The 27,136-nt window shown below is 42.6% G+C and overlaps 2 protein-coding genes across 4 annotated transcripts; one reads left to right on the top strand and one right to left on the bottom strand.

Annotated features, from left to right (window-relative positions):
• Window positions 1–195: 195 nt before the first annotated feature.
• On the top strand, window positions 196–11,272 carry iars2 (isoleucyl-tRNA synthetase 2, mitochondrial). 2 transcript variants are annotated; one of them, XM_062396797.1, is made up of 24 exons: window positions 196–608; window positions 1,007–1,129; window positions 1,244–1,397; window positions 1,480–1,628; window positions 1,802–1,851; window positions 2,128–2,237; window positions 2,339–2,426; window positions 2,796–2,911; window positions 3,022–3,191; window positions 3,522–3,612; window positions 3,759–3,910; window positions 4,064–4,224; window positions 4,458–4,560; window positions 5,200–5,293; window positions 6,331–6,411; window positions 7,131–7,239; window positions 7,695–7,797; window positions 7,880–7,996; window positions 8,092–8,223; window positions 8,318–8,424; window positions 8,947–9,092; window positions 9,214–9,404; window positions 9,664–9,808; window positions 10,437–11,272. In XM_062396797.1, exons 1-24 carry the CDS (start codon window positions 342–344, stop codon window positions 10,580–10,582), a joined length of 3,105 nt encoding a protein of 1,034 aa, XP_062252781.1. In that variant the 5' UTR covers window positions 196–341; the 3' UTR covers window positions 10,583–11,272. The 2 variants fall into 2 exon arrangements, with proteins under 2 accessions (XP_062252781.1, XP_062252782.1); XM_062396798.1 differs by lacking the exon at window positions 6,331–6,411.
• Window positions 11,122–26,451, bottom strand: rab3gap2 (RAB3 GTPase activating protein subunit 2 (non-catalytic)). 2 transcript variants are annotated; one of them, XM_062396796.1, is made up of 35 exons: window positions 26,069–26,451; window positions 25,321–25,409; window positions 24,953–25,070; window positions 24,494–24,575; window positions 24,146–24,193; window positions 23,951–24,026; window positions 23,758–23,859; window positions 22,899–22,998; window positions 22,378–22,476; window positions 21,839–21,987; window positions 21,667–21,746; window positions 20,816–20,914; window positions 20,560–20,699; window positions 20,060–20,255; window positions 19,781–19,924; window positions 19,571–19,653; window positions 19,414–19,478; window positions 19,234–19,324; window positions 18,933–19,054; window positions 18,206–18,416; window positions 17,933–18,030; window positions 17,359–17,467; window positions 17,064–17,224; window positions 16,743–16,917; window positions 16,301–16,480; window positions 16,026–16,132; window positions 15,606–15,672; window positions 15,360–15,430; window positions 15,225–15,260; window positions 15,005–15,079; window positions 13,942–14,157; window positions 13,367–13,456; window positions 12,647–12,871; window positions 12,407–12,571; window positions 11,122–11,824 (listed from the first exon to the last, which is right to left on the bottom strand). In XM_062396796.1, the coding sequence occupies exons 1-35, from the start codon at window positions 26,175–26,177 to the stop codon at window positions 11,672–11,674; spliced, it is 4,131 nt and encodes a 1,376-aa protein (XP_062252780.1). In that variant the 5' UTR covers window positions 26,178–26,451; the 3' UTR covers window positions 11,122–11,671. The 2 variants fall into 2 exon arrangements, with proteins under 2 accessions (XP_062252780.1, XP_062252779.1); XM_062396795.1 differs by having other exon boundaries at window positions 14,951–15,079.
• Between the last annotated feature and the right edge of the window lie 685 nt (window positions 26,452–27,136).

A 27,136-nucleotide genomic window follows, 5' to 3' on the forward strand; every position in this document is an offset into this window, starting at 1 on the left:
ATGATGATGGTGATTATTGTTGTTATCATCATAAGTAGTAGTATTAGTAATATTATCATCAGTATTAATTTAAATGAGGTAATTACGAGGAATCATCAAGACTTGACAGTTAATGTCATTTGCAAAGTTATTGTGGAATCTTGTTGGGTGTGTAATGACCTCACTGGGTTTCCGTAGTTGTCCGCCCTCTTATTTCTTCCGGAAGAAACACAGCATTGAGGAGAGCGGAACTCAGCGACAGGTGAGCCCCTTCCAGTCACAACAAGGAAGCAGCCTCACATTTCTAACTGTTTTAGTGCTTTAGCCTCAGTTCCGTGGCCGCAGAGCTTCCTCGCCTCTCCATGCTGCTGTGCCGGGTTTCGGCAGTGAGCCATGCGCTGGCGAGGTGGACACGGAGGTCACAGCGGGCAGTCGGCCTCCTCCACCCGGCTTGCCCCTTCAGCGCCAGCCGCTGTCATGGTGTCAGCTCTGGAGAAGGCAGCGCTCAGCCGTCAGAGCACGGCTCTGCTCCGGGTGTGTACCGGGACACGGTGCTCCTCCCACGGACCGAGTTCCCAATGAAACTGACCGGACAGAAGCTGCTGGACCGGGAGCTGCAGATACAGCAGGTAGGACCTCAAGGCAGAGGCTGACGAACCTCAGCTCAAAAACTGACACGTTTATTTAAAAGTTCCTGTTGGCAGCTGGACAGACACTGTAGCTCATACACTAACATCGCCCTCATTAAATATGGGCTCAGTCTTTAATTCAGCTTAATTCGCATTTGACAAAAGGCTATGATTTGTAATTTCCTCCTTACTTTGAAGAGTAGCAGACTTAAGTCTTGATCATGCAAAGTGTAAATATTGCCTGTCACTCACTTGTCACAGCCTTTATGTGTCGGTGATGTGTGTGTTTACTTTACTTTTATCAACACACACCCTAACTTTATTGATAACATACTATGTTGCTTTGTCACTTGCATTCTACATTACACACTAACTCTCTCTCTCTCTGTGTATTGCAGGAGTGTGGATTTGCAGATTTATACTCCTGGCAGAGAGAGAGGAAGGTCAAGAAGGAGTTCTGTCTTCATGATGGACCCCCGTATGCCAATGGAGACCCTCATGTTGGACACGCACTCAATAAGGTGTTTGATTTACAGTGTTCTTTTCGTATTTCATTTATTTCCTACTGTTCTGGTACAACAAACAATAACAATTGGCTCAAGCAGCCAAAGTAATTGTTAACCTGTTTGATACAGATCCTAAAGGACATCCGTAATCGCTTTGAGATGCTGAGGGGGCGACAGGTCCACTACATCCCTGGCTGGGACTGCCATGGGCTGCCCATCGAGCTGAAGGCTCTGGGTGAGCTGGGGACCACCGGCCTCACACCACTACAAATCCGACAGAAAGGTAAGAAAGGGCTGACAGTCCACAGAACAAGATCAATATTAGATTTGCAGTCGCTCAAAAGTTAAGTTTCTATCTCCGCTAGCACGTGAGTTTGCGGATGGAGCCATAGCTGGTCAGAGGGCTGCTTTCCAGCGCTGGGGGGTGATGGCTGACTGGGACAAGTGTTACTACACTTATGACGGGGCCTATGAGGCTGCTCAGCTGAAAGTCTTCCAGGAAATGCACACCAAGGTGACCAATCATATGCTGTTCATCAAAGTTTATGCCCGGATCTATCCTCATTATCGAATAACAAAATAAGAATTATTTATTTACTATTGTGGGTAAATAATTGAAATGTACCTCTACCTGTCAGTGGCTGAAGAGGATGATCATCAGTTTTTTCCTACTATTTCTATCTGCAGGGATTCATCTACCAGGACTACAAGCCGATCTTCTGGTCTCCTTCATCAAGGTAATGTCTTGATATGTTGATTACATTTTCCTTTTCCTTTTCCTATACTTGATAAGAGAATAAGATACTCATTTTACTATTCCTACAGTTGTTTGCTTTGCTACAGCATCAAAGGAGATAATACAAATATAAATATAAAGAATAAACAAGTGAATATGTGAATAGATATTTAAAGCAATACTATATACAATGTATACCTAGTTTATGTAGTGTGAACCAGATTGTACATATACAATTTTGCTTGTTATCTTGACCCCTGTCTCTGTGTGTCTCTAGGACGGCCCTAGCCGAGGCAGAGTTGGAATACAACCCTGAACATGTGAGCAGGGCCATTTATGCCACATTTCCCCTGATCACACTACCACCTAAAATGGCCTCAGAAGAAGGTAATAGAAACGCATCCAAATACGTAATTCCGAGCTTTGTTTCTCACCTTTGAATTTTTTTTTTTCATTTTTATGTTTGTCTGCATGTGTGACCTGTGCAGGTCTGGAGAATGTCTCTGTGTTGGTGTGGACCACTCAGCCTTGGACCCTTCCTGCAAATCAGGCTGTGTGCTACATGCCCAATGCTCAGTAAGTACCTGCACCGAAATATTGTATTAATGCACTCACTCATCACACTCACACAGCTCTTAAATGTATAGTCCAAAACCCAATTTTATTATCATAGAGGACCAAGAAAACTAATAAACATTCATATTTGAAAATTGATTTAACAGTTAATAATTGATCTAATAGTTGCATTACATTTCCATCCACTCTGGGTTGTTTTCTTGTCCCAAAAAGGATGTTTCAACATTTCCTCTCACTTCTGTGTTGTTACTAAACTGCATCCATACTAAATATTAAACAACCTTTCTATAAAAATTAAAATAAATCATGTCATAATTACCAATTAAAGTGGAAAGTCAGCAGTCTCTCTGTTTTGTTTTGTGTGTGCAGGTACTCGGTGGTGAAGAGGGCGGACAACTCTCAGCTTCTCCTGTTGGCCTCTGAGCGTACAGCTAGCGTCGCAGCCCTTCTGGGCACAGAGCTGGAGAGTGTCGGCACCTTCACAGGTAGAAAGCACATTTACACAAAGAGACACACACAAGTCCTAAGCGCGTTTATTGGGTTCTTTCAGTTACAAATATAACCACGCACATGTCCCCTGTCTTTGTCCTCTAAGGTCCCCAACTTGAAGGTGGAATATGCAAACATCCCACAATTCCTGACAAGGAAGTGCCGCTGTTGCCAGCCAATCATGTGACCATGGCGAAGGGAACAGGATTGGTCCACACAGCACCAGCTCACGGCATGGACGACTACAGTGTGGCCTCGCAGTTTAAACTGTCTGTGGTGCGTTGTGTTTTTAAAAACTCATCCTTTCAGAAATAACAATCTTCTCTTTGGACTATTTATACTATTGTTGTTTGTAAAACCTTACTGTGAAGTAGAGACAGATATGTTAGGTTTAATAGCCATTTATAACCATTGGTGTCAATCAATATATAGATTTTCGAGAATCAAAACATTTCTAGCTTCTCAAAGTGTAAAATTCTCTTAAATGTGGTTTAATCAATGACAAAGAACTTATTTCTCTGCTTGTTATCTGTTTATTTTATGTTGTGAATATTTTGGTAGGACTTGGTTACACCTGTAAGACTGTATGTTTTGCTTCCCCCTCAGGAGTGTATGGTTGATGAGGATGGCAAGTTCACTGAAGCAGCAGGTCCTGAGCTACAGAATCTGTCAGTGATGATTGAAGGCACAGATAAAGGTAACAGCATAAAGAGGATATATCTCTCCCCCTGAGAGCAGGTGGATCTGTGAGGTTATTATTATTATAAAGAATGTTTTATATTGTCGGTCTTTTTTTTCTCGTCCATGCTCCTCTATGTAATTCCCCTGCCTACCTGTGTGAAGTGATTTCCATGCTGAAGGAGTGCGGGGCTCTGGTGAAAGAGGAGCAGTGTGTCCACAGTTACCCGTACGACTGGAGGACAAAGCAGCCAGTGGTCATCAGGCCCAGTAAACAGTGGTTCATCAACACAGCGTCGCTCAAAGACAAAGCTAAGGTGAGCTGCTCGGCCACATCATTTGATGCTAGTTTGCCTTATTAAAAAAGGAAAACACACAAAAGTTTTTATGTTTCCAGGATAGTATTCATTTTACAATTTGTGTGTTTTCACACAAAACAAACATCTACTCGCATGCATGTGTGTTTCCAGGAGACGCTGCAGAAGGTGCGTGTTTTGCCAGATTCGGCGAAGAGCAGCCTGCTGGCCATGCTGGACAGACGGACGTACTGGTGCATCTCCAGACAGCGAAGCTGGGGCGTCCCGATCCCCGTCTTCTACCACAAAGAGACCGGAGAGCCACTCATGAACAAGTGAGCCAACACATAACACGCAACACACGTGCTGGCTAACAGGCGGACCCACACACACATGAACACACTCTCTTTTTAGAGATATTTTGTTGCACTCAAACACACACACCGTGAGCACCGGCCAAAATGGCCTCGCTTCGTATGATGAGGCCTCAAAACAAAGATGTTTGTAAACACACACACCCACACAAATGTTGTACACTGAACATTTCTTCTGTCTCTGGCCTCTGCAGACACACAGTTTCCCACATAGCAAAGCTTTTCAAAGAAAAAGGAAGTGACTGCTGGTGGGAGCTTCCTATTGAGACTCTACTGCCACCCGAAGTCCTCAAAAAGGTGAGAATATGTGTGTGTTAGTGTGTGTTTGTGTGTTAGGAGTGAGGTGTGGGTTTGAATGAGTGACAGTAACCATCTGCTGACACTGACCAAGTATAATCCCACTGTCTTCTGATGAATGCTACTCCGGTGTGGCTTTTGCAACCTGCCAAGAGCAGAACACTATTTCTCTGTTTGTCATTAATTTAGTGGAATTTAACGATATTGACATTTGTGATATTCAGGAACTTCTATCAAAATAAACTTAAACCCCTGTACATATGCATAAAGAGCATAATAATCATTACAAGTTTATCCGAACACAATTAATTTATTTAAATCCCTTAATTAACCCATTTCCCCAATAGCTGAGGAAATCAAACTTAAAGGTGTTAATTTAAAACATGTAAAAATGCCCTGACCCTAAGAAGTAGCACAGTCCATTTCATCTACGTGTCGTCACTAATCTCTGTTTGTAAAGCCGTGATGATTTAGGGACTATTCCGAGGACTAGACTGTGAACTAATGTATCGGTTAACCTAGCCAATAATATGCTAGCTAGTTGGGGCTATGCTGATGGAAGTCACAATGGATCCTGTTGCTTCTAACTACAGTTCACGTGTGTGTGTCTGTGTGTTGCTCTGTGTGTCTGTGTCTCAGAGTAAAGCAGGTCCAGTGAGTGACTACGTTCGTGGAGAGGACGTGTTGGACATCTGGTTTGACAGCGGAGCATCATGGGCTGCTGTGCTAGAAGGTACATGTGGAATCTCTTCAGTCTGTCCTGTTCCACAGATCACACAAGACAACAGGTTTTCTTTACTTTGTGTTGTGGTTGCACTTTCCTCCATTTAATCAGGGTTAGGGTTAGCATTCCATTTGCTGAAGTGGGACAGAGTGTCATGGATACTTAAAGAGAAAATAAATCTTAGATTTCAATAAAAGTCATATTTACAGACTAAACTCATAATATAAGGCTACGTGTCATTTTAGAGGGAGGATATCGGAAGACAGTGTATCGCCTGTGTTAAAATAAGGAATATGGAGCATCTTGTTTAGTTATTCTTTAGTACAGGTTTCACAAATAACAAATATGTCATATTCGGGTTCATCAGCACATTGTCTAGAATTGTTTATTTTTTATCCCTAAATATTATGACTACTTTATTCTTGTTATATTACAACCTTATTCTCAAAATATCTACACTTCTTTGTCCTTCAATATGGTCCTAACACTCCATCACACTAAGGAAAGTGTGAATCAAAACTGTTGTTATACAATTTTCATATTCTGCAATGAAGTGACTCCTGTGATTGTGTATTGATGTGATCATGCTGCTCCTCTGCACTCTCTCTCCCCTGACCCTCACCAGGGAGGTTCTAAATGACGCAGCAGTTAAGTCTCTGCTACTTAACTGACTCCAGGCTTTCAAAACTCCTTGAATCAAGCCTCCTTTAATTAGTATTATTGTAGAGAAAGCTAGTTAATCCAACTTTACATAGTCCACCATTAAATTAAGGTGCTGTGCAGAGTCGTAAGCAAAAGCTGTAGTTTGCTGACCACAAACCTGGATTAGAGGGAAGTGCAGTCTCAGCAGAGCAGGGTCACTGCGCTGGTGTTTTCTCTTCAACACTATTACGACTGCAAACAATGTGTGATCAGTGAATTAGACGTGATGTTGCAGATCTGTCGAGCAGTAGAAAATGATCCAGCTTGTTTTAAACCCATCCGACAACATGACAGCGGCAGATTTGGCGGAGCAGACATATTTTTGCTTGTGTTTTCATTTCCAGAGGAGCTGGAGGGAGATGCTGCGGAGCCTGAGTCCCGTCTCAGCTGGCTCCCCGCTCAGCTCCGCAAACCTCTGGTCGCAGGTTGTTTGACCGTCCACCTACTGAGGCCGACTGCGGCTTTCACTCCCACTGTTCCTCACTCTGCCTCTGCTCCCTCTTTTTGCTTTCACATGCTCTTGAGTTATAAATTGAAAGACTGTTCTGCAGTACCAGGGTTAGCTAACATGCCAGTTACATCGGTTACTAGAACCAGACATCCTCCTCCAATTCATCAAATTCAAACCAAAAGCATTTGAATGTGATTTAAGGAATATCTGAGGACATCAGACATGGGAGCGGGAGATTATAAAAGTGCTGAATGCAGCATGAATCTGTGTTCACTCTCCTCCTCTCTCTCTCTCTCTCTCTTTCCTTTGCATGCAGGTTTTATACAGAGCACCTGACTCAAGAGAACATTGTAGGAGTTTGTTTCTGTTTCTAGGGATGCTCCAAACTCTGCACTTCTTCTTTGCTATTGGTTTTCTCTGTGAAGGGCTTGGCGATGGAGATAGATGAGGTTGAACGCCTGTGATGCCATGGCTGCACCACTTCTCTGTTAGATGGCTGTCTGAATGGAACCTATAACCATTCAGTGTTTTAAAAAAAAGAGGCTGTTTTGGTTATTTCCTCACTAATATCGCCTTCTCTCTCTTTTTCTAGACATTCTTCCCAAATGCTAACCATTTGCTTCACTTTTGTTTTGTGTAGAGCGAGTGTAGAATCTAATTATTAATCTCTTTTGTCTCTGCGTCCTCCTCCAGAGTCCGACTCCAGGGCAGATGCGTACGTGGAGGGAAAGGACCAGATCGGAGGCTGGTTTCTGTCGTCACTGCTCACCAGTGTGGCCGTCGGCAACAAGGCCCCTTACAAGTGAGTGGCCCATCCTGTGTATATGTACTGTGATCCATGTGGAGATGGTGTCATAGAAAAGGCTTTGATTACTTATGTCAATGTGATATTTTACTTTAATAAGCTGTCTGAATCTGCTGTATTCAGTTGAACTGATGATGAATGAGAAAACCCTAATTTTCTGTCGTGCTTACATTTTACATTTGATTCATTAACATCTAAAGTTCTTCTGTGCATCTGTTCACAGTCATTCAAATTAATTTAGTGTAATATCATGATAACTTTGTTTATTTGCAACAAACTGAATATGCTTTTTCAAAATATAAAATCTAAACTAGGCAAACTCATTTTTAATGAGCAGTAAAGCAGATAAAGTGACAGTTGTGGCAGGAAAGAGACAACACACCAAATAACCTTTTTCGGCGTAAGTGAAATCATTTTGCTGATATGCGACGCTGCTGTGTTTGTGTCTTCAGGTCTCTGGTGGTCCATGGCTTTGCTGTCACTGAGAAGGGAGAGAAGATGTCCAAGTCCCTGGGCAACGTTGTGGATCCTGATGTGGTCATTAATGGAGGGAAGGTGAGATAACGATGGGCGAGATGAAGAACATTGAACAAAATGGATTCGACCAGCCTCGTGTTTCTTTTTTTGTCTTCCTCAGGACCTGCCGGCCTACGGGGCAGATGTGTTGCGTTGGTGGGTGGCGGAGTCCAACATCTTCTCTGAGGTCCAGATCGGACCAACTGCCCTCAACTCAGCCAGAGAGAGCATCAGCAAGGTATCACAGCAACAGGAAGTCAAAGTTTGCAGGTTTTTTTTTCCTGAGTGGTTCTCTCTGTTTCTTCATTCCCTCTCTGTTCCTCTCTCTCCCAGTTAAGAAACACTCTGAAGTTCCTGCTTGGGAACCTGCACGGCTTCGACCCCCTGTCTCAGACGGTGGACTCCAAAGAGATGCACTTCATCGACCAGTACATGCTGCACCTGCTCCGTGAATTCAGCATGAAGGTGTGAATAGAAACATTTTATTGGGTGTCCACAGTTTGACAGTTCGACAGTGACTGACGGTCACTGGTGTCTGTGTCTGTGTCTGTGTGTGCAGGTTACAGACGCGTACAGTGAGTTTGACGCTGGCAGGGTCATCCGTGTCCTCCAGGCGTTCATCACCAGAGACCTCTCCAGCTTTTACTTCAGCATCATCAAAGACAGGTGAAAACTGACCGCAAAATGACATCCACACACGCTTTTTCTGCCAATAGCTTAAAAAAGTTAAAGCATCTTTTATACTCAAGTGTCTTTTCCCTATCAAGAGTGGTCTCTCAGTTTGAGAAAAGGACTGTTCAAATCTTACAATGCTTTCACACAAAACCCTGCGTCCGCACTCAAAAAGCCCCTCCATGCTCAAACTGTGTGCTTGCTCTCAGATTTCCTGCACTCTAGCTTCCACTCTTGTCCTCATGTTGCTTCGGTTCAAGGGTGAAACGTCTGAGGGAGTTCTCTGTTTTGTGCATGGATTCCTCAGCCATTGACGAGAAATCAAACTGACGTGCACAGAATCAGCAGAGGAGCAAGGAGAAGAGCTGGAGCTGGAGCGCATGATATCTGAGTGCAAAAGCAAGCAAGGCTTTTTTTAGTGTGGGAGTACAGGAGTTTGAGTGAAAGCCCACGCTCTTATTTCAAGACAGGTTAAAAAAACCCAGCATACTAAGACAATGTATTTTTTTAAATCAGGTTGTACTGCGACCCAGAGAACTCGCTGGGCAGACGATCGTGTCAGACTGTTTTAGAGGAAGTTCTGGACGGAGTAACCAGATCCATAGCGCCCATCCTGCCACATCTAGCCGAAGAAGTGTACCTACACGCACCCGGACATGACAGTATGTGCATGATGCTTTGTGTTGTGCAGTTACTCCTACGTCTGTGCATGACTCTACCGTCCATGTCCATGTGTCGCATTCGCTTCCTGGCAGAAACAGACTGTTTGTTTTGACCTTGCAGAAGGGGAGACTTTATTCCGTAGCGGCTGGATAAAAAGCAGTTCAGTGTGGCGGCGGCCGGGACTGGAGGAGGTAGTGGAGGGATCGTGTGCCATCAGAGACTCGTTCCTGTCGTCCATCCCTGGCAAAAATGCAGCTCAGTACGACCTCACTGTTGCCATCGAGCCTGGTCTGCTGTTTGAACTCATGGAGGTCAGTTCACTCTGGTGTGTGGGGATAAGGTCCAGAGTATTTGGGACCAATAAATGCATCAATGAAAAATTATAATTGGATCAAAACAATAGCCAAATGTAGGTATATCTACTGTTTCTTGGTGAAATACATATGTATTCCCACACATCCAATTCAGAGTACTAGAATATGATCACACATGTAAGAAATACTCGCAATGCACATGTTAAAGTTTTGTAAGTCCATTTAAATACAATCTCTCACCCTCCTTCACTTCCAGTCTCTCCAGGAGGAGCCGACCTCCACCTCCTCCCAGCTGGCCGAGCTGATGATGACAGCGCGGGTCACCCTGACCAGTGAGCTGCCCCGGGACCTGCCCCCGGACGCACTACTGAGCCACGGCACCTTCCTCATCAACCTGGAGGGTGAGCAACATCAACGCCAAGCTTTTTTGCTAATGACACTAGTTGTGATACTAGACGGTACAGAGAGAGATGTCAGCTGAGTTAATAACAAGACCTCGGTGGTATGCACCTATTATTTAACTTAGTAAATTACAAATACCTTTTCAACCTTATTTTAACAATATTTTTTCCAACATTCATAATTTATTAAGTGTTTCAATTCGTTTGATAAATAAAAAAATATTAAGAAAAAATGTCACTATTTTAGATGAAGACAGCACTTCTTAAACACTACATGTATTAATTACATCAACTACGTATGACCTTATGGTTTATATTTCACATGCTGACTTTTCTACTTTTCCTCCTGTAACCAAACGGCACCATCACCATTTCATCAGAAGTCTTCAGAAGTGCTCCAGTCATGTTGCTTGAACTCTGCCTCTTTCAAATTAAGAGGACTAATACTGCTACTCTACAGGATAACTTGTGTTTGGCTCAGAGAACCAATCGAACTTTGCAGAACTGTGTGATACAAGCTCTTGTGCTTCTCCTGTTTTGACAAATCAAAATGTCTGACGTCTGTTCCACTGTGGGGGAGAACACTGTGATTCCAACATGCTCACTACATGTGTATCTGTCCTGTCAGGTGGTGTAATCCGTGAGGACAGTCCCTACAGCATCGCCGTGGTGCCAACCTCTGCTGCCCGCTGCCCACGGTGCCGCCGCTACACGGCCGAATCGGCGGACTGCCTTTGCCCACGCTGCCAGGCCATCGTCTCACAGGCTCACTGACCTGCCAGACACAACAACACTCTCGCTTCGCTGCATTTTGTTGACATTGCCCCCTGACGGCTGAACAGAGACCAGGGTTCACTCTCCACTGTCACCATCGACAGGAAGCCTGACTCTGAATCAGTCAGGTTTGAACTCTGGAGAGAGAGAGAGAGAGAGAGCATCGAGGTTTCTCGTGTGCTTCAGGCGTCACTATTTTAATCGACTGACACGTTATTTTTGTTTGAACAGCATGTGGGAACTTTAAAACAAAGATTTTCTGGTCACCTGGCTCGGGCATGAATGTGTCGACTGCAGTCTGATACAACATGTCAACGATTATTTTCTGTATATATGATGTGGAACTGAAAACACTGTCTAGAGGATGCCTTTCATCACACCAATGTGTAAATGTATAGAAGGAATTGACCGGAGTGTCACTATGTGACAGCAGCACAGACTATATAGTCCAGAAAGGATATCTATGTATGATAATTAACAAGTGGAGTTTTATGTGGTACGTGTTGGGGTTGAATGAAATGAGCAGCGAGGAATGAACATTTGCAGTTTTAGAAACCTCTTTATTCTGCGTTGGATCAGCCCAGTGGGAGCGGCTGGACATAAGGACTACAGAAAAGGCGTTGTACAGGCAAAGCTAGTACAGTACTGTCTCTATATTATAAATAAAAAATAAAGGTCCATATTTCTTTATGATACATCTCTTGTCTGTGAGAGGGAAGAAGGAGAAATGTCAAACAGAACTCAGATATGACCCAAAGGACACAGATTTTTAAATTGCATTGCAGTGAAATGAAGCAGAAGTGACAAAAACATTGACATTCTAAATAACACTTTTCAATTACACAAGTTCTCAATTAAATTTATGTTAAATGCCCAAAAATTCTGGGTTAAAAAACTTAAAAGCACATTAACATGAGCTGAATGACAAAACACAAAACCTCTGTGACAATGACCACAGAACGTGAGGAGGCTGCATTTCTTCTTTCCCTGTGACCACTGTCTCTTCAATGCTGCATGTGAGTAAGCTTCACCAGGATCTGTAAATTTGAAGCGGTGGAGTTGGTCTCCTGCCTTCCTCCCCCCATAGGGTCAGTCCTCAGTGGTCAGAGCCTCTACGGCCTCCAGAAGGTGCAGGGCCAGGCTGTACTGGGCGTGGTTCTCAGGCAGGATTTCAATGAGACGACCCACCAGCCGACTGCTGTGGGACAAAGGGACCAAGGGGCAGCGCAGCTCACTGGGGTCCTGCATTACAAACAAATAAAGACTGATTACTCATACATAGTTAAACAGGCAGTTAGAGTTATTAGTGCAAAACTGCTTTGAATCGATAGCTATGGTTGCTATAGTCGGCATTTGGTAAATTTTTGTGTATCGGTGATAGAGCTCACGTTCATTAGATAAAAAAATGAAAAGTAATAGTTATCCAAAGTTAGTCTGATGCTTTTGTTTTAAAGTGTCAGATCCGTGCAGCAGCAGAGTCACATCACACAGTAAGTTCCTGTAGTCCTAACACATGAGGAGAGGAGAGTTCACCGACAAGGATGATGAGGATTTGGTGCCAAAGAACGGTCTTATCATCGTAAATGTGACTGTCACTTTATAACTGCAGTGTCAGATTGAGAATTGATAACAACTAACGTGACTGGTTATTAACCATGTACACAATGTAACACTTGTACCACAGACTACCAAGGCAATCTTAGTTCAGACAACGGGTCAACATAATGAAAAAAGCTGCGTCTGTGGAAACAGTAATGGGATGAAGCATCTTTTTTGGAGACTCTGTAACTGAAACATCAGAGGTCATGGAGCTGGGTGTCTTACCATAGCCTTGAGCCATGTGCAGAGGGTGGGGGGAAGGCGAGCCAGAAGCTCCATCGCAGCCTGCGTCTGACTCTGGCTGTGCAGCAGCATGAAGCTCAGTCTCTGTCCAGTCAGCACCAACAGCTGAGAGCCCAGCACATCTTTATCCTCCACTTCTAACATCACCTGGACGGACAAACAGGAGTTATCAGTCCCATCGTAGTTTCTGTCTAAAGCAAATACAGAACATTTGTATTTTACCTCCTCTGCCCGGAGGTCCAGACCCTGGTTATAGAGCTCACAGACGAGGTGCCGACGCAGGATGTCGGGGTTGACCTGCAGAAGGGAGCCCAGCTCCAGACACAGCGAGGGCCACCAGTCAGCTTTAGGGCCACTGGATGGTAGAGGGGGGCACCCAGTGCCAGAGGCAGAGCTGGAAGTATCATCTATTGCCAGCACCCAGCCAGTGAGCACCCGCAGGAGGAACTGAGACAGAAAGAGGGGACATGGTAAACGGATGAAATGTATTTTGTAGTTTTCCTCTCCCCCTTTGCACTGTGATATATATATTATGCAGGATGTTCCAAAAAAATCTATGTATAGGCTCACACTAAAGTAATCGCTGTCAATCATCACTTGTTATATAGCATCCCCCAGCCTCTGGCCCAAACCTAAACTTTACCTGAATCTAATTTACCATGAAACCAAATTGAAACCCTTGAACAGCGGTTTGAACGTATCGGAAAGTGAAGACCGGCCAAAATATCCTCACTCCATGGGTAAAAACTCAAATCAGTCGTCATGATGTTAAGCCTCTCTACGATACCCCCCCCCCCCCCTGCAGAATTGTGCATGATTATTTGTGTTGTAGACCAAAACTGCTAATATTCAGGGAGTAACATTACATTTTTCAGATCACGTCTTTGGGAGGAGAGATCAACTTTGCAACTGACATGTGATGTGTTTAAGCTTCCATCTCACCTCCTGTCGTAGTGACACCAGGCCTGGGTCCATGTCTCCACTGGGCATCAGCTGGATTGATGTCAGATCTCTGAAGAAGGCATTCTTACCCTTGAACACAAAAATACATTGGTGCACAAATGAAGCAGGTCCACAGTGGGTAGTTTCCAATTCAACATAAATTCCATTACAACAGCTCTAATAGCTATAATGATGTCTTGAGTGAGACATTAATTACCTCTGCGGAGGAGGTTAAGTTTCTGTCCGTCTGTTTGTTTGTGAGCAGGACAACAAAAACTACTATAACTGATTTTTTGTAGTGAAACTTGGTCAAAGGATGGGACATGAGCCAATAAAGAACACACTAAAGTTTGGGGTGGAGCCCGGATTTTCACCTGGAAATAATTTATCAATATCAATAATTCATGGATTCATGGAATCAGGTGCTGCTTGACAGTGGAACGTTGGTGGAGGTATACCCACCACTGAATGCCTTTATATAATTCAAAGTGTAGACATAATTCACTCTTCAGGCTGAGGCAGTTTTCGACTGAGAGAACAGGTCAGTTGTGTGTGGGCTGGTGCTCTCTCCTCACCTTGCTGTCAAACAGATTGAGTGGTTTGACTTTCAGATTGAAGGTCAGGGCAGCGTGAAGCAGGGAGGCTAACAGGCAGTGGTGTTGGACCAGGGGGTAGTGGACGCCTTTCTGCTCCAGAGCCAGCTCGGCTATGGAGGCGGGGCCCTCCGCTCCGCACCACGACTCCTCCACCGACAGCTCGGGAAGGGACTCCTCCTCCACCGCCGAGTCGGCCTGCATGACAGAAGACAAAGTGAGAAGATAGATTGGTGGCTGGTTGACGTTACAATGGTTCTCAGTTCCGATTTTAGTTAAGACACCTGATAGAGCAGATGCAAAAATGTAAATAATTCTCCTCCGGTCAAAAGTGTTTTTTTGCTTTTCGCCACTTGGTTCTGCAGAGCAGTGAGATAAGTGCAGTTTGACACTATAAGGCAGATTTCATATTCATCTGCTTTCTCTGTTCTCAAAGTAAATCTCAGTTTAACATGCTAAAACAAGAGAAGTTTTTTTGTCATCACAACTAAGTGTTAGCAGTAACAGTGTTTTGTTAATAAGCAGCAGTGTACGTTAGTAGCAATGACTGCATTAATTACATTTATCTCACTTCTTTCCTCCACTTGCGTTTAAAGAAAAATAATGACCTTTTACTCCAATGTCTATGTCTGTCGAATGTTACAAATACAACACTTCCTGTGTGAACGACAGATGCATGAGAGACGCAGCCATCACAAGCGGCACACACTGCCAGTGTGGCTCAGAAAATATGTACCATGTTTATGCTTTATATTAAAATCTGATTTATTTCAAATTTATAAATCCCACTTTCTCTCACCACATGTCAATAAAGCAAACACACTTCATAATGCATTCTCAAAAACACCTCTAGTCTTTTTCCACTTCCGTTAGAATGCAAAAAGAAAAGAAGCAGCATAGAGATAGATGGTTTTGACCACGTTTCACTGACCATGCGCTGAGCGAGGCGCCGCTCATTCTTCATGCTTTTCTCAGATTTCTTTGTACTTACATAGTTATTTATAAAAGACAAAGGGGAGTGATATTTAACCAATACTCCAGTCACCTCCATGAGGATCTGCAGCAGCTGGACACAGCAGCCAAGGAAAGACGTCACAGCTTTGTCTCCCATCCCCACATCCTGCACAGAGACACACGCGTCCTTCATGAATCATAATCTGAAATTATCTCACGAACGAATACGTGAATCTGTAACATATCAAACTGGTGTCATATATTTTAATCTGGAATTGTATTTCAGAATCTGTACTGAAACACAAACTTACCCTTCGACATAAACGATCTTTGGGTGCTTTCCCCACCTGAAAAAGTACAAACATTTCATATGCTACCTCACAGACGATACAACATCCTCCCACATATATACAGGCTCACTGCAGTACTGAACATGCATGATTCACCTTCTCCATGAGGTAGGCCGCTGCCGAGAATCGTTTGACAATGAAAGTACTCCACATCATTGTACAAATACCTGTGGGGAACATAAAGGTAAGTCTAATGGCAGCCTATAACTTTAAGAGCATCAGCAAGAATACTTTCAACAATTCCTTCACAGTTATAGATAATAAAACTCAAACACTGATTATAACCTTGAGAAGCATAGAAGCATTGACAGACAGGTAACAAAAAGCCAATGAGCTGCTAACCTAGTTGGATGTGTGGACTGGAGATCCACTTCAGATGTTCCACAGCCGAGCACAAGCTTTGACCCTCCTAGGAAGAGAAGCAGTTGTGAGAGGTTCTTTGTCTTCCTTGTTCCTAAAGGCATTTGCACACAGAGTAGTAAACGGAGCACCGGATCATCATCATCTGATGTTGATTCCATGTTTCTTTTCCCACTTTTTCCTATCCTTATAATTAATTTGCCTAATCACATCACACTCCATGTGAATAGTGAGGTGCATCAAAATTCACATCTGAATTATTTACTATTGGGTGCAAATTACTCACATCGCTGTGGATGTGCAAAGGTATTTAGACTCATTGAAATATATATATATTTTTTTTTAATTATCCATGTATGATTATATACTGAATATTATTTATGTGTTTATTTGTGTGTGTACCTCAGGGTCTTTGTTCCACTGAACGACATATTCCCAGCAGCAGTGGGCGAAGAGCAGGTCAGGGGCCAGCGAGTGTGGGAACCGCTCCCACACTGCCACCAACAGCTCTGGAAAAAAAACAAAAAAAAGTGAACAGTGTTAGACTTGGATGTAACTTCAGGATATAAATAAGCAAGAGTTATAGCACTGTCAATGCTCGTTGACATGAAAGCTAATGTGTCATTAATATCTCAAGGAAACTTCATTGCAGCTGCCAGATGTTTCCTAGTCCTGACCTGCTGTCCTGTCTGTGTCCTCTTGGCTCTGCTCCTTCTTCTCGTTTCCTTCGGCTCTTTCCATCTGCTCCAGTTTGTCATCTGCATCTTTGTCTACTTTCTTCTGGAGAATTTCCTTCAGCCGCTGAGGAGCCAAGTTTTGCCTGAACACCCACTTGGAGACACTGTCGGCTATGCCACCTTTGCATTGAAGAAAAAAACAAAGGAAATATATGAGAATTTCTTTTGCAGCCCCATTTGGAATATGAATTGTAAACAGTAAAAAGATTAAAAAAAGTGAAGGAGCAAAAGGGAAATTAAAGAATTTCAGCTCCATTAGAAAGGAATAATTAGATAATAAAGAAACAATTCATGTTTGTGAGAGGTTTCTGCATTTTTTGGATGGGTCCAAGTAGAAGAAAAAAAAGTACGACAACATGAATATTTCTTGTTTCCATCCTACCAGTGCCTCCCTCCAGCAGCGTTTTGATGGAACACTGTGATGCAGCACCCACCGGCGCTCCCTGAGGAGGAGGCACCAACAGCAGCGTCTGCAGCACGAGCACGTCCTCCAGCTGGCGAACACACACCACCCACTGCTCCAGCTCCAGGGACACCGCCTCCCACTCTGAATGCATCTGACACACACGTCCATGATTGAAAATGTTTGACTGGCTGAAAATGTTTGACTGGTTGTTGTAGTGCAGGATCATATTAAAAGGGGGAGTTTTCCCATGTTCCCATTTTGCCTGCAGAGGGAACTCTGTCTGTGTGTGGGTTATACCTTGGTGTCAGCGTGGTTGGTGATGCTAGCCTTGGTAGCACGGTGAGCGACGAAGGCAGCCAGCAGAGCCGCGGCAGCATTGTGGGACTGGATACACGTGGTGCGGACTTGCTGCCACCAGGGGGAGATGGACTGGGGGTCCCACGACTCCTCAACTGCACCTAAGGAAAATGAGAACAAGTAGAAAGTCTCTCCTTATCTATTTGAATTGCCTTTCATTGGTTGTAATGGATGCAACCTAAACCAGGCTGAGACTTGAGGTGTCCCGCACACAGGATAAGAAGACAGTCCCAACCTTTTATGTTGCTGAGGGCGATGAGTAGTGTGTGAAGGTTTCTAACTGTTTCCTCTGTTTTCTGTAGCACCTCCTTCTCCCTCAGCAACCACACACTCAGCAGCAAAGCCTGACAGGAAGAAAAACAGGATAGGTAAAAATAAATAAAGTAAAAACACATGAAAATACCTTAATTTAGAAAGATTAATGAAAAATGATATTATATATATTATGTTCTGGATTGGAGCTGTTCACAATGTTATATTGTTTTATTCAGGGTGATACCTTCAACTATTGACAATGTGCACAACCTGACAAATAGAGGGCAATGTGAAGATGCACAATCCAATATAAATTGAAGAAATTATACATATCCTCAGTGTATTTTTACATTTTAAACGATTTTTATAATATTGTGTATAATAACATTTGATTGATATAGGCAATGAACCTGATGAACTGACTCTACAGATTATCACTATAAATTACCAACATCTTTTTATATGGCAGATTGAAATTGGATATTTCAGAAGACCTTCAAACGTTTCATTCACATATAACACATTCTATCAGTCAGTCTTTTCCTCCATCTTACCAGTAGCTGCTGTGGACTGATGCCAGCCTGCTGCAGTGTGTCACAGACTTTCTGTATTGGACTTTTTCCAGACAGACAACCCCAGAACAGAAAGTTTCCTGCAAAGACACACAAGAGCAAAGCCCTGAGTTTGAATTCATGTGGTGTCAATACTCCTTCCCTAAGGTCACACATTTTTCTGAATATTAAAGATTATTAGATCAGTTTCTCTTCTCCTCCAAGATAACTGGGTAAGAGTCAAGGCGTAGAATGTGAACACTTATGTTGTCATACCTAACTGGTTCCATTCGGCTTCAGCCCCGCGGTTCACCTTCAACTGTCCGTTGTCGCTGCACTCCATCTGGGAGAGAAAGGCTTGGGCTGTGAGGGGTGAGTCAGGTGAGTCCTGGGCAAAGCTCACACTGGGCCTGGAGGTGAACTGGGCGTAGCGTTTCAGAGTGGGACCCACACGGGACAGTTCATCCTTCATGCCTTCTAGGGTATCCTGCGGGGCGGGGAGAAAATATGTAATTTGAGCAAATATATAATAATATTTTTATTATATGTGATATAAAAGAATTGGAAGGAAATAGAATGAGGTGACCACCAATAACAATACTGGAATAATTTGCATTGTATGAGTTGTATTAACATGAATATAGTTTTGAGATTATAAAGTTATAAATCCACAAGAACAAAATTAAGAAATTATGTAAGATTTTAGTCACAATTTTATCAGGAACAAGAATACAATATAGTCTGTTGGTATGGGACGATATTTCATTTTTAATTGTGCGCTACTGCATGAGAAAAAGTCTTGAGATCCAAGGATAACACTTGTTACATCTGCAGTAATTTCTGGCTCAACAGGACACAGTCAGACAGATACAAATGTATCACCTCAACAAAATAATACGCCTCATTTACAGCGCTGTCAATCATCAACCTTTCATTAGCCCTATACAATTTGTGTGAATACCATTGGCCAAGTGTGTGTGTTTGTGTGCGTGTGCATGCTCACGTTGTCAGAGCAGGGTTCTGTATCTGCAGAAGAGTGCAGCTGCTGGATGTCAGTGTAAAGCTGCAGCAGTCTCAGTTGTGAAGAGCAGAGCTGGAGTAACAGTGCATCAACGTCCTCAGTGTCTGTGATACAGAAATAAATCACCAGAAATAAAGAGAGTTTGTTATGACGTAAAAACTTTATCTAGCATAAAGAGAATTTTTTTTAATTCAACTAACATTTCCAACTTTTACCTGAGCAAACTATTTGTCGACCAGTTTATGACAGTTATAGTTCTGAAACATAATGAAATGAGTGTTACCTTGTTTCTTCAGAGTGTCATATAAGGTGCTTGTGATGTTTGTGAGACAGGAGACAGGAGCATTCTTATTTGACAGCAGAGACTCTAGAGCCTGAAAGGAATATAGTTACGATTTCACTTGCTGAACACTAAGCACATTCATTAGTGTGTGAATGAGTATGTACTGATCTTAAGTCGTACCTGCTTTTTAATCGCAGGATGTTTAATATCCAGCAGCACACTTTTGCCTTCGCTCTCCAAAACATCTATAAAGAAAAGGTGAGTAAACACACAGACAACATTTTCTTTAATTACCGTTTCTTTATCCCCATTCAGCTCTCGTTCTCATATCTCTTACCAGGGTCCACATCTCTGCTCTTTAGTAAAGCCGTCAGTCTCTTCAGCAGGTGCATATCTTTGGCTCGCTCACTCTTCTTGTCACTGATAAGGACAAAGAAACATAGGGTCTAAGTGGATTGATGGCACTATTCCTTTAAAAAACAGGTGATCTACAACGTCTGTAATATCAAAGTACAGTATGTGTTTGTTTGTCAGTCTGTGTACAAACCTAAGTGCCAGGTGAAAGGGGATGTTCACAGTCCTCAGAGCTCCTGTGACAGGATCCAGCAGACACACCTGCTGTGTGTGGAGCTGCCAGCCCTGACTGGTCACACTGTTCACACCCATCAGACGGTAGCCAGCATACAGCAGCCTGGAGGTACACGCACACAGACACACACACACAATGTAATGTACATTATCTTATGTGTGTATGATGCCTCTGATGCTGAGAGATAGATGTAGGAAAAGGTTACAGGCTCTGTTTGGGGAAGTGCATTGTTCATACCTGCAGTGTTTACCCACAGTGAAAGCTCCAACCCGAGGCCCCTGCTGCATCCCCCACACCTCCAGGATTCCCCTGCGGGGGGCGTAGATCACAAGGAACATGGCATGCCGTCTGGGACGGGAGGTGGGGGGGGAGAACTCCCGATCACTGCGCTCCTCAGGAACCTGGAGCCATCCAAGCTGGGCATCTCGGTAACCTGCAGTTAAGTTGAATTAATGAATGGTTATCTTTGGATGAAAGTGACACGTTAAACTATAAATCGGATAAATGCATGAATTGGAATATTTTAAAGAAGGAACAGATGCTATGTATGTTTGATAGAAAGCATTCAAGGCTAATGACTTGTTCATGGGCAGAAATACGTTTCACTAGAAAAGCTCAAACTTCTTAACACAGCTCCATTCTTAACCCTAATCAGCTCTTTACAAAAATGCCTTTTCAAAACCTTAATATTATTAATTATTATTATTATATCTTAGTCTTTGATTGTTTCGCATCACCTTTCCACATGCGGATGGCGATGCCCCTGGCCAGGTCCAGCAGTGAGACTCGACCAAAGTCGTCTGTCACTCCAGCCAGCGTGTTGCATGGGGACAGACAGATGGACTCTCCATGGCGACGAGAGTCTGGGAGACCAAATCTGGAAGAGAGAGGTCAGGTCAAGGGAATTCAATCAGCAAGCTTTGTATTACCAGTATCAACAGGACACAACAGATATTTGCTGCATCTGTGTTATTCAGGTAACATGATTGGTACCTGATTGTTAAAGGCGTTGCTGGCTCCACCTTGGGCTTCTGTTTCTGAGCAGCCTCGTCTTCATTCTTGTTCTTGTTCTTGTTCCAGCCCAGCCACCCACTGAGAGGACGACAGGGAGGACGATAGAGGAAGAGGAGACAAGTATGATGATGAGTACAAGTTAAAAAAAAAGATTAATGGAGATTAGAGTATGGGAGAAGTAGTAAATGTGAGATGTGGGAGAGGGAAAAGATATATTGGAAATCCGGTGAAAGGACATTTAAGGGAGGAGGAAATCAAACATCCTCCTTTTATGGGCTACACTGACACTGAGGAGAATAGGTTTTGGTTAAGATTATCTATTTGGCTTCTTTGAGCTGTTAGAGCAATTGAAAACTCCACATTCAAGGATTCTGTCCCTAAGTGCGTCACACAGGAATGAAGTGCACACAGGAGACAAAGGTTGACAAATTGTTGTCTCACTCCACTGGCATCGTTACTTGACTCACTTAGATTTGTTGGAAGTTTTTTCGGATGGACTCCAATAAAAGCCTTGCAATATAATGTCAATTAAAATGTCAGAGCAAGGCCATTTGAGCAAAGGGCATTAAAAATTCACGACATTTGAACACAAAACACATAGAAGAGGTTGACATTATTCAAAATCTAAAAACAATGAGGTTAGAGTGAAAAGGGGAGATGCATGTGCTCTGCATGTATGAAAGGCAAACTCTGGAAAATGTGGAGACCCGATTTCCTGGACATTTGGAGTACATGTCTGAATCTGGCTTTATTATTTGATACCTCTAAATAACTTGAGAACTAAAGAAGAAAAGTGTTAGGGTGCTTATAAGTGGCGGACATGGACGTACCTGGCAGCACTGAAAAGCGCTGAGGTGAGTTTACTAGCCACAGCCATGGCCACATGAGAAAGAAGAGGCTGTGAGCTTCCCTGTGAAACAGATACAAGCAAAAGCCAAATTTAGTTAAAGTATGGGTGATTGTGTGTAATGTTATAACAGCGTGAGTATTGCACATACACACCTCGACAGAATAATAAAAGCCAGTGTATGGTCCTCCTCCGACAGTGACATACTGGCTCATGGCAGGTGGGTTGCCCTTGACTGAAGCAGTAAATCCCCCCAGGATAGATGCATTCTTCATCTGGTCAAACACACACAATGGCATGATGCCTAAGAGAATGAGGAAGAGACAGACGAGACAGGTTGAAAAGAGCAGTGGGAAAATGGCACAATACAAACAAAACAATACACTCGATTATTTCAAGTATCAGAATCTTTCATGCATATGTCAACTATACAGTGAACTTTTGCTATTTACTTCATTATAGTGCTTATACAATGAAAAACCTTTGTTTGCTTCTTCTCGAGCAAGTTTCATTGTGAAAATACTGGGAAAAGTTAATATCTACAGTGAAAAAAGGCTGCAATACCAACTCAAAATCAACTCACCTCACTGAAACTCTGTGAGGGAATAAGCCATGACCACCAGTCTTTCTCTCATAAGGCAATCAACCAATATATTTTGGACAAAAATCAGTTAGCATTTCAGATATCTCTTACCCACACTAATGTGGTCCACAATAGTGTCCATGTCCTTCAGACCCCACTTCTTGTAGGCCAGGGGAGGAGGCTGGATTACATCACTACCTGCTGCAGCAGCTGGAGGAACAAAGAGCAGGTGATGACTCAAAAAGCAACAATGACTTCAAAATAAAATAGAATTTACATGTTTTTTTCTTTATTCATGACCGACTACTTACTTGAAGCTAGCAGGCATGACTTGCATTTAGCCTGATATAAAACTGCAGCACTTGTGTCATTAACGTGTAAAAAAGCTTTGATAAAAAGCCTCTAGAAGCTGACTAAAGGTGTACACGTGTTTGTGATGGTGTTAGAAGGGCAGTGCAAGTAATTGCGTCTCTCCTTAGTACCTGAATGCCTTGTGGCAAACACTATCCACCCCGCCAGCAAGTGAGAACACATTTAATGTTAACACAATGCAACAATATCGTAACATTTGAAAGTGGATAAAAACCCCGTTGCATGAACCCACACACACACACACACACACCACACATTACCTCTCGCCACCTGGTTCCTGCAGGCCCGCAGAGACTGAAAGAGGCTGAAGCCATCGATGGTGACCAGAGCGACAGGGTAGAGGATGCTCAGCTCCTCATGCTGTGGTGGGATACAAATAAATCGACAGAAAATAAAATGAAAATGTAGAATTGTTTATCACACATAATTGAAGAAGGAAACTTTATGGACTTTTATGCTTATTTGCTGTTGTGTTCACGTCACTTCCCCTTCCGTCTAACAACCACAAAAAGCAAATGGCCAACTGCCTGTCCGTTTGTCTGCGTGACATACACACAACACACAAACATTGCGGCCGTGGCAACTTCAACAGTTCAAGAGGTATTGTAACTTTAAAACGTCTGAATTAAGGGCACTGCAATAGCAGTAATGGATAAAGCCAAGTGTTAATTGGTTAAGTCACATTGGTATTTTAATGACTGAAAAACACACATTGACATATTTGTTTACAATTATTATTTGTTTTAAGGAATCTCCTTGTGCAGAAAATACCAGTCTATGACTAAGTAGTCAATGTTTCAGAGCTCCCCCTGAATATTCCCAAGTACTCTTTCAGGCTTTGTGTCATTTTCTCTCATTAGCTCCCCTGTAATTCGAACCATGTATAAAAAAGTGTAGAAGTGTCGCAACAACACAATCTACAGGCCGCACTATCTAAGCTAAACTAACTGGCAGATGACAGTTACTTTGCTGTGCACGTTTGAGAATTGAGTGTGTCATCCAACACTCCTTAAAACATCTAATACACCCCCCCCTTTTAAATGAAATTATTATAAATTAAAATTTGAACATAACCTTTTACACAGTTTTGAAAGCAGAGTCCAGTGTGTACATTATTACCTGCTCAGTTACTCCAGGATGACGAGGGATCTCGTATGTGCGACACTTGAGTCTCAGGACGGGGTCCTCGTGCAGAAGCTGGGCCAGGAGCAGAACCCCGTTCTGATGACACACAATCAGTTTTAATGCTCTGAACCGTTCCTCAAGACCCTTATTACACCGGCTGAGAATGTACTGTTGATTGTTGAGGTACCTCTGTGTAGAAGCGAACATGGCCAGAGGTGAAACCCACGACAACACATGTCCAGTCTGGCCGCCCTGTGGAGCTCCTTAGAAATGCATAAACAAACATTCAATGTTAAAATGAATGCAATCACAAGTATATGTGAAAGCAAGCATTTGCACCTCTACAGACATCTTCTCTATCACTAACATGATGATGTTTTACCTCTTCTGACTTGCCAGGGGGATACAGATGCAGCTGCTCACACACTCTCTGGAGAAAGAGGACACATAAAGTAAAGTGTTATATCGGCATGATTGAGCTCCCATTTCTCTATCTCTTAAAAGATGGGGCACACATACTCATATATTGTTTGTTTCCACATGGTCATAACACTTATTCAATGCAATTCTATCTGTCCTTTTCCTCATGTCCTCCTATAGTTAATTCCTAGCTGTGAAGATTATTTGGTTTTCTCTTCCCATGTAGAGCCATCTACCTATTTAACTCGTCCTTAGATATGCTCTTTTCAGCATTCGAATCCCATCTCATATTTACAGAGGTTAGTCTTACCCATCTTCAGTACTGAGGGTCCCAGACCAGGAAACACCTAGAGTCATCTCCTCTCTGCCACTGTCATCTGTGCGCCATTTTGCTGCAAGAAACCAATAAGCATTAACAGCAACATATAAATCCACAGTGCACTGGCACCTCTTTTACACCAAAAATAGCAGTATATATATATATATATTCATATATATATATGCAGGGTTTTTTTAAGTGGGTCAACCCGTTGAAAGAAAGCTGATTGACTATTATCCCATTACCAATAGAGCAGTTTTCCTTCCTGCTTTTCCCCCCCTGGTCAGTCAAGTTTGACTTAATGAATGAGCCGGCTGTGAATGCTGATTGTATCCATTCCCATTGCAGACAAAATCCATATGTTAGTGTGGGTTAGTGGGTATTTTTACCAGTGGAAAAGGGGTTTCAGATATAAAGGTGTGTGTGTGTTTGAACGTTTGAATATCTGACCTGAGAGAAAGACTGCCTTGTGTTCACGGGCGACCACTAGCAGATCAGAGCAGGGCGACAGGGCGACTACACAGTCCTGCAGCCAGGGTCCAGTCTGCCCCTTGGTCTCCTCCTCCACCTGTGGAGCAAAGAACAGAGACAGTGGAAAGTGTTATTTCCTTAAACTCTGCAAACAATGTTGACAGCAACCCGCATGGATCAGTATTAATTAATTGGGTGTACTGGTTCTGACTAATTAAGTTAATCAGAAAATGTGCTTACAAAGTATGTTTGTGACAATTGCAACTCTTAAAAACCAAATGACATATGCAGCTGAATATTCTTAAGAGGTTAAGAGAATTTAGAATGAAATACAGCTAAAGACAGACCTTTGTGGTGGAGGTGGTTTCCTCCTCTTGGTTGTCACCATTGTCCCATGACGACTCCCAGTCAGACGTGTCCCAAGACATCTGGTTATCTGTTGAGGAAAAAAGGGATCAAAAAGGGAAATCCAATTAGAAAAACTTGTTTAGTTTGTGAGGTCATGCTGCTGGAGCTTGTGCTGTGGTTTTGAAGTGATCTCTCTTTGCTCAATACATGAAAACCAGGGGAGGAGTTCAGGTGTCTTGTGTGTGTGTGTGTGTCTGTTCAAATACTGCATGCTGTGTTCTTTGTTGAGTGTGATTAAAAAAGAAAATGAATTTGTACTGTGTTTATTTCTGAAGTACTTTATTAAAAAGTAGTATACATAAAAAACATTATGGTTATTTTTGTTAATTTGAATATAATGATTATTTAAGGCAGATATCCCCTTCACTCTTTCCCACCTTGCAGGATCTTACTATTGAATATATTAATGTTAAACAGTCAGGTCACCACAAGCCACTAATATCACATTGTACAGTATCTTTTATATTATAACATCACATAAGATGCAGTGGAAGTACATGTCAGACACGCAAGACTTGAAGACTATTTACAGAAGCTGCGTTGCAATATTAGGAAGGTTCCAACCATGAGTTCCTCTGTTTACATTAGTTCTGTGGTAAGGTAGTTCAAGAGGGAGCTAGCTGTGTTGCAGTGACTGTACATGAACACTAACAGAGAGATAACACATGATATCTGAAGCACTGGTACCTGCTTCATTCTTCTCCTCCACCGGCTCGTCTCTCTGGCTGTGGAACAAATAGTCTCGGACCGTTCTGAGCTCCTGGAGCCGACAGAACTCCAACAAGCTGCAGGACATCTCTCCCTGCTCGTCCCGTCAGAACCGTCCGCTCACAGGGAGGCAGCCAGTTAGCACAGCTGGCTAACAGTCCAGTGGGGGAGCGACCGACGCAGTACGGAGTCTGTTAGCACGAGTCAACTCGGTGACAGCTAATTCTCAAAGACAGTCACACCGACGTATCTCTATCTGCCCCCCGCAGAAGTAAGTGAACGAGTCTGGTGCTCTTCTTTCTGCTGTTATTCGCAGTTTCCACCCGAGCTCCGATGACACATCGTTAGCATCACAACACTTGTTTGCTTCCGGGTTAAGGGGGAGCAGAACTTTTCAAAATAATAGCGACTGGGTTTCCATTTTTAACAAAATATAACACAAAATGTTGTAATTTGATTATGATTATGATTATAATTATAATTATAATTATAATTATAATTATTATTATTAGTAGTAGTAGTAGTAGTAGTAGTAGTAGTTGAAGTAGTAGTAATATATTTTTGTTAAAATAATAACCGAAAAAATAACACTACAGATATATTAAATATAATGTGTGTATAAGTAAAATGATAATAATAGGTATTTTGTTATCGTTTCAAATAAGTGAAAAATAGAATAAAAAAATGTAGTCATTTGAAAAGTGTATTGGTTTCTTTCGCTAGATGGCGATAGAGAAACATTTTTCAAGTGGAAGGACTCCTCTTCCTCCCAGATGTCACATGTGTCACCACTCCTCATCTTCAGTGTTCTGTTCCAACCTACGATTCCTACACGAGAACATTATGCTGTTTGTCATTGTACTTTGAGCTCACTGAAGTATTATCTGTAATGCCAATCCAAACTCCAAACTCATTAATTCAAATTGCATTCATAGAACTATTTTGGTTGTTGCTAAATGAAGATCTGGAAAACAAATATGATTTTACCTTGTTTTATCAATTACATATAATTGTATTGTTGTCTTACTGCATATGGTTTCAAGGATA

Source organism: Platichthys flesus, chromosome 10 (genome assembly GCF_949316205.1).
Source record: "Platichthys flesus chromosome 10, fPlaFle2.1, whole genome shotgun sequence".
Lineage (NCBI taxonomy): Eukaryota > Metazoa > Chordata > Actinopteri > Pleuronectiformes > Pleuronectidae > Platichthys > Platichthys flesus.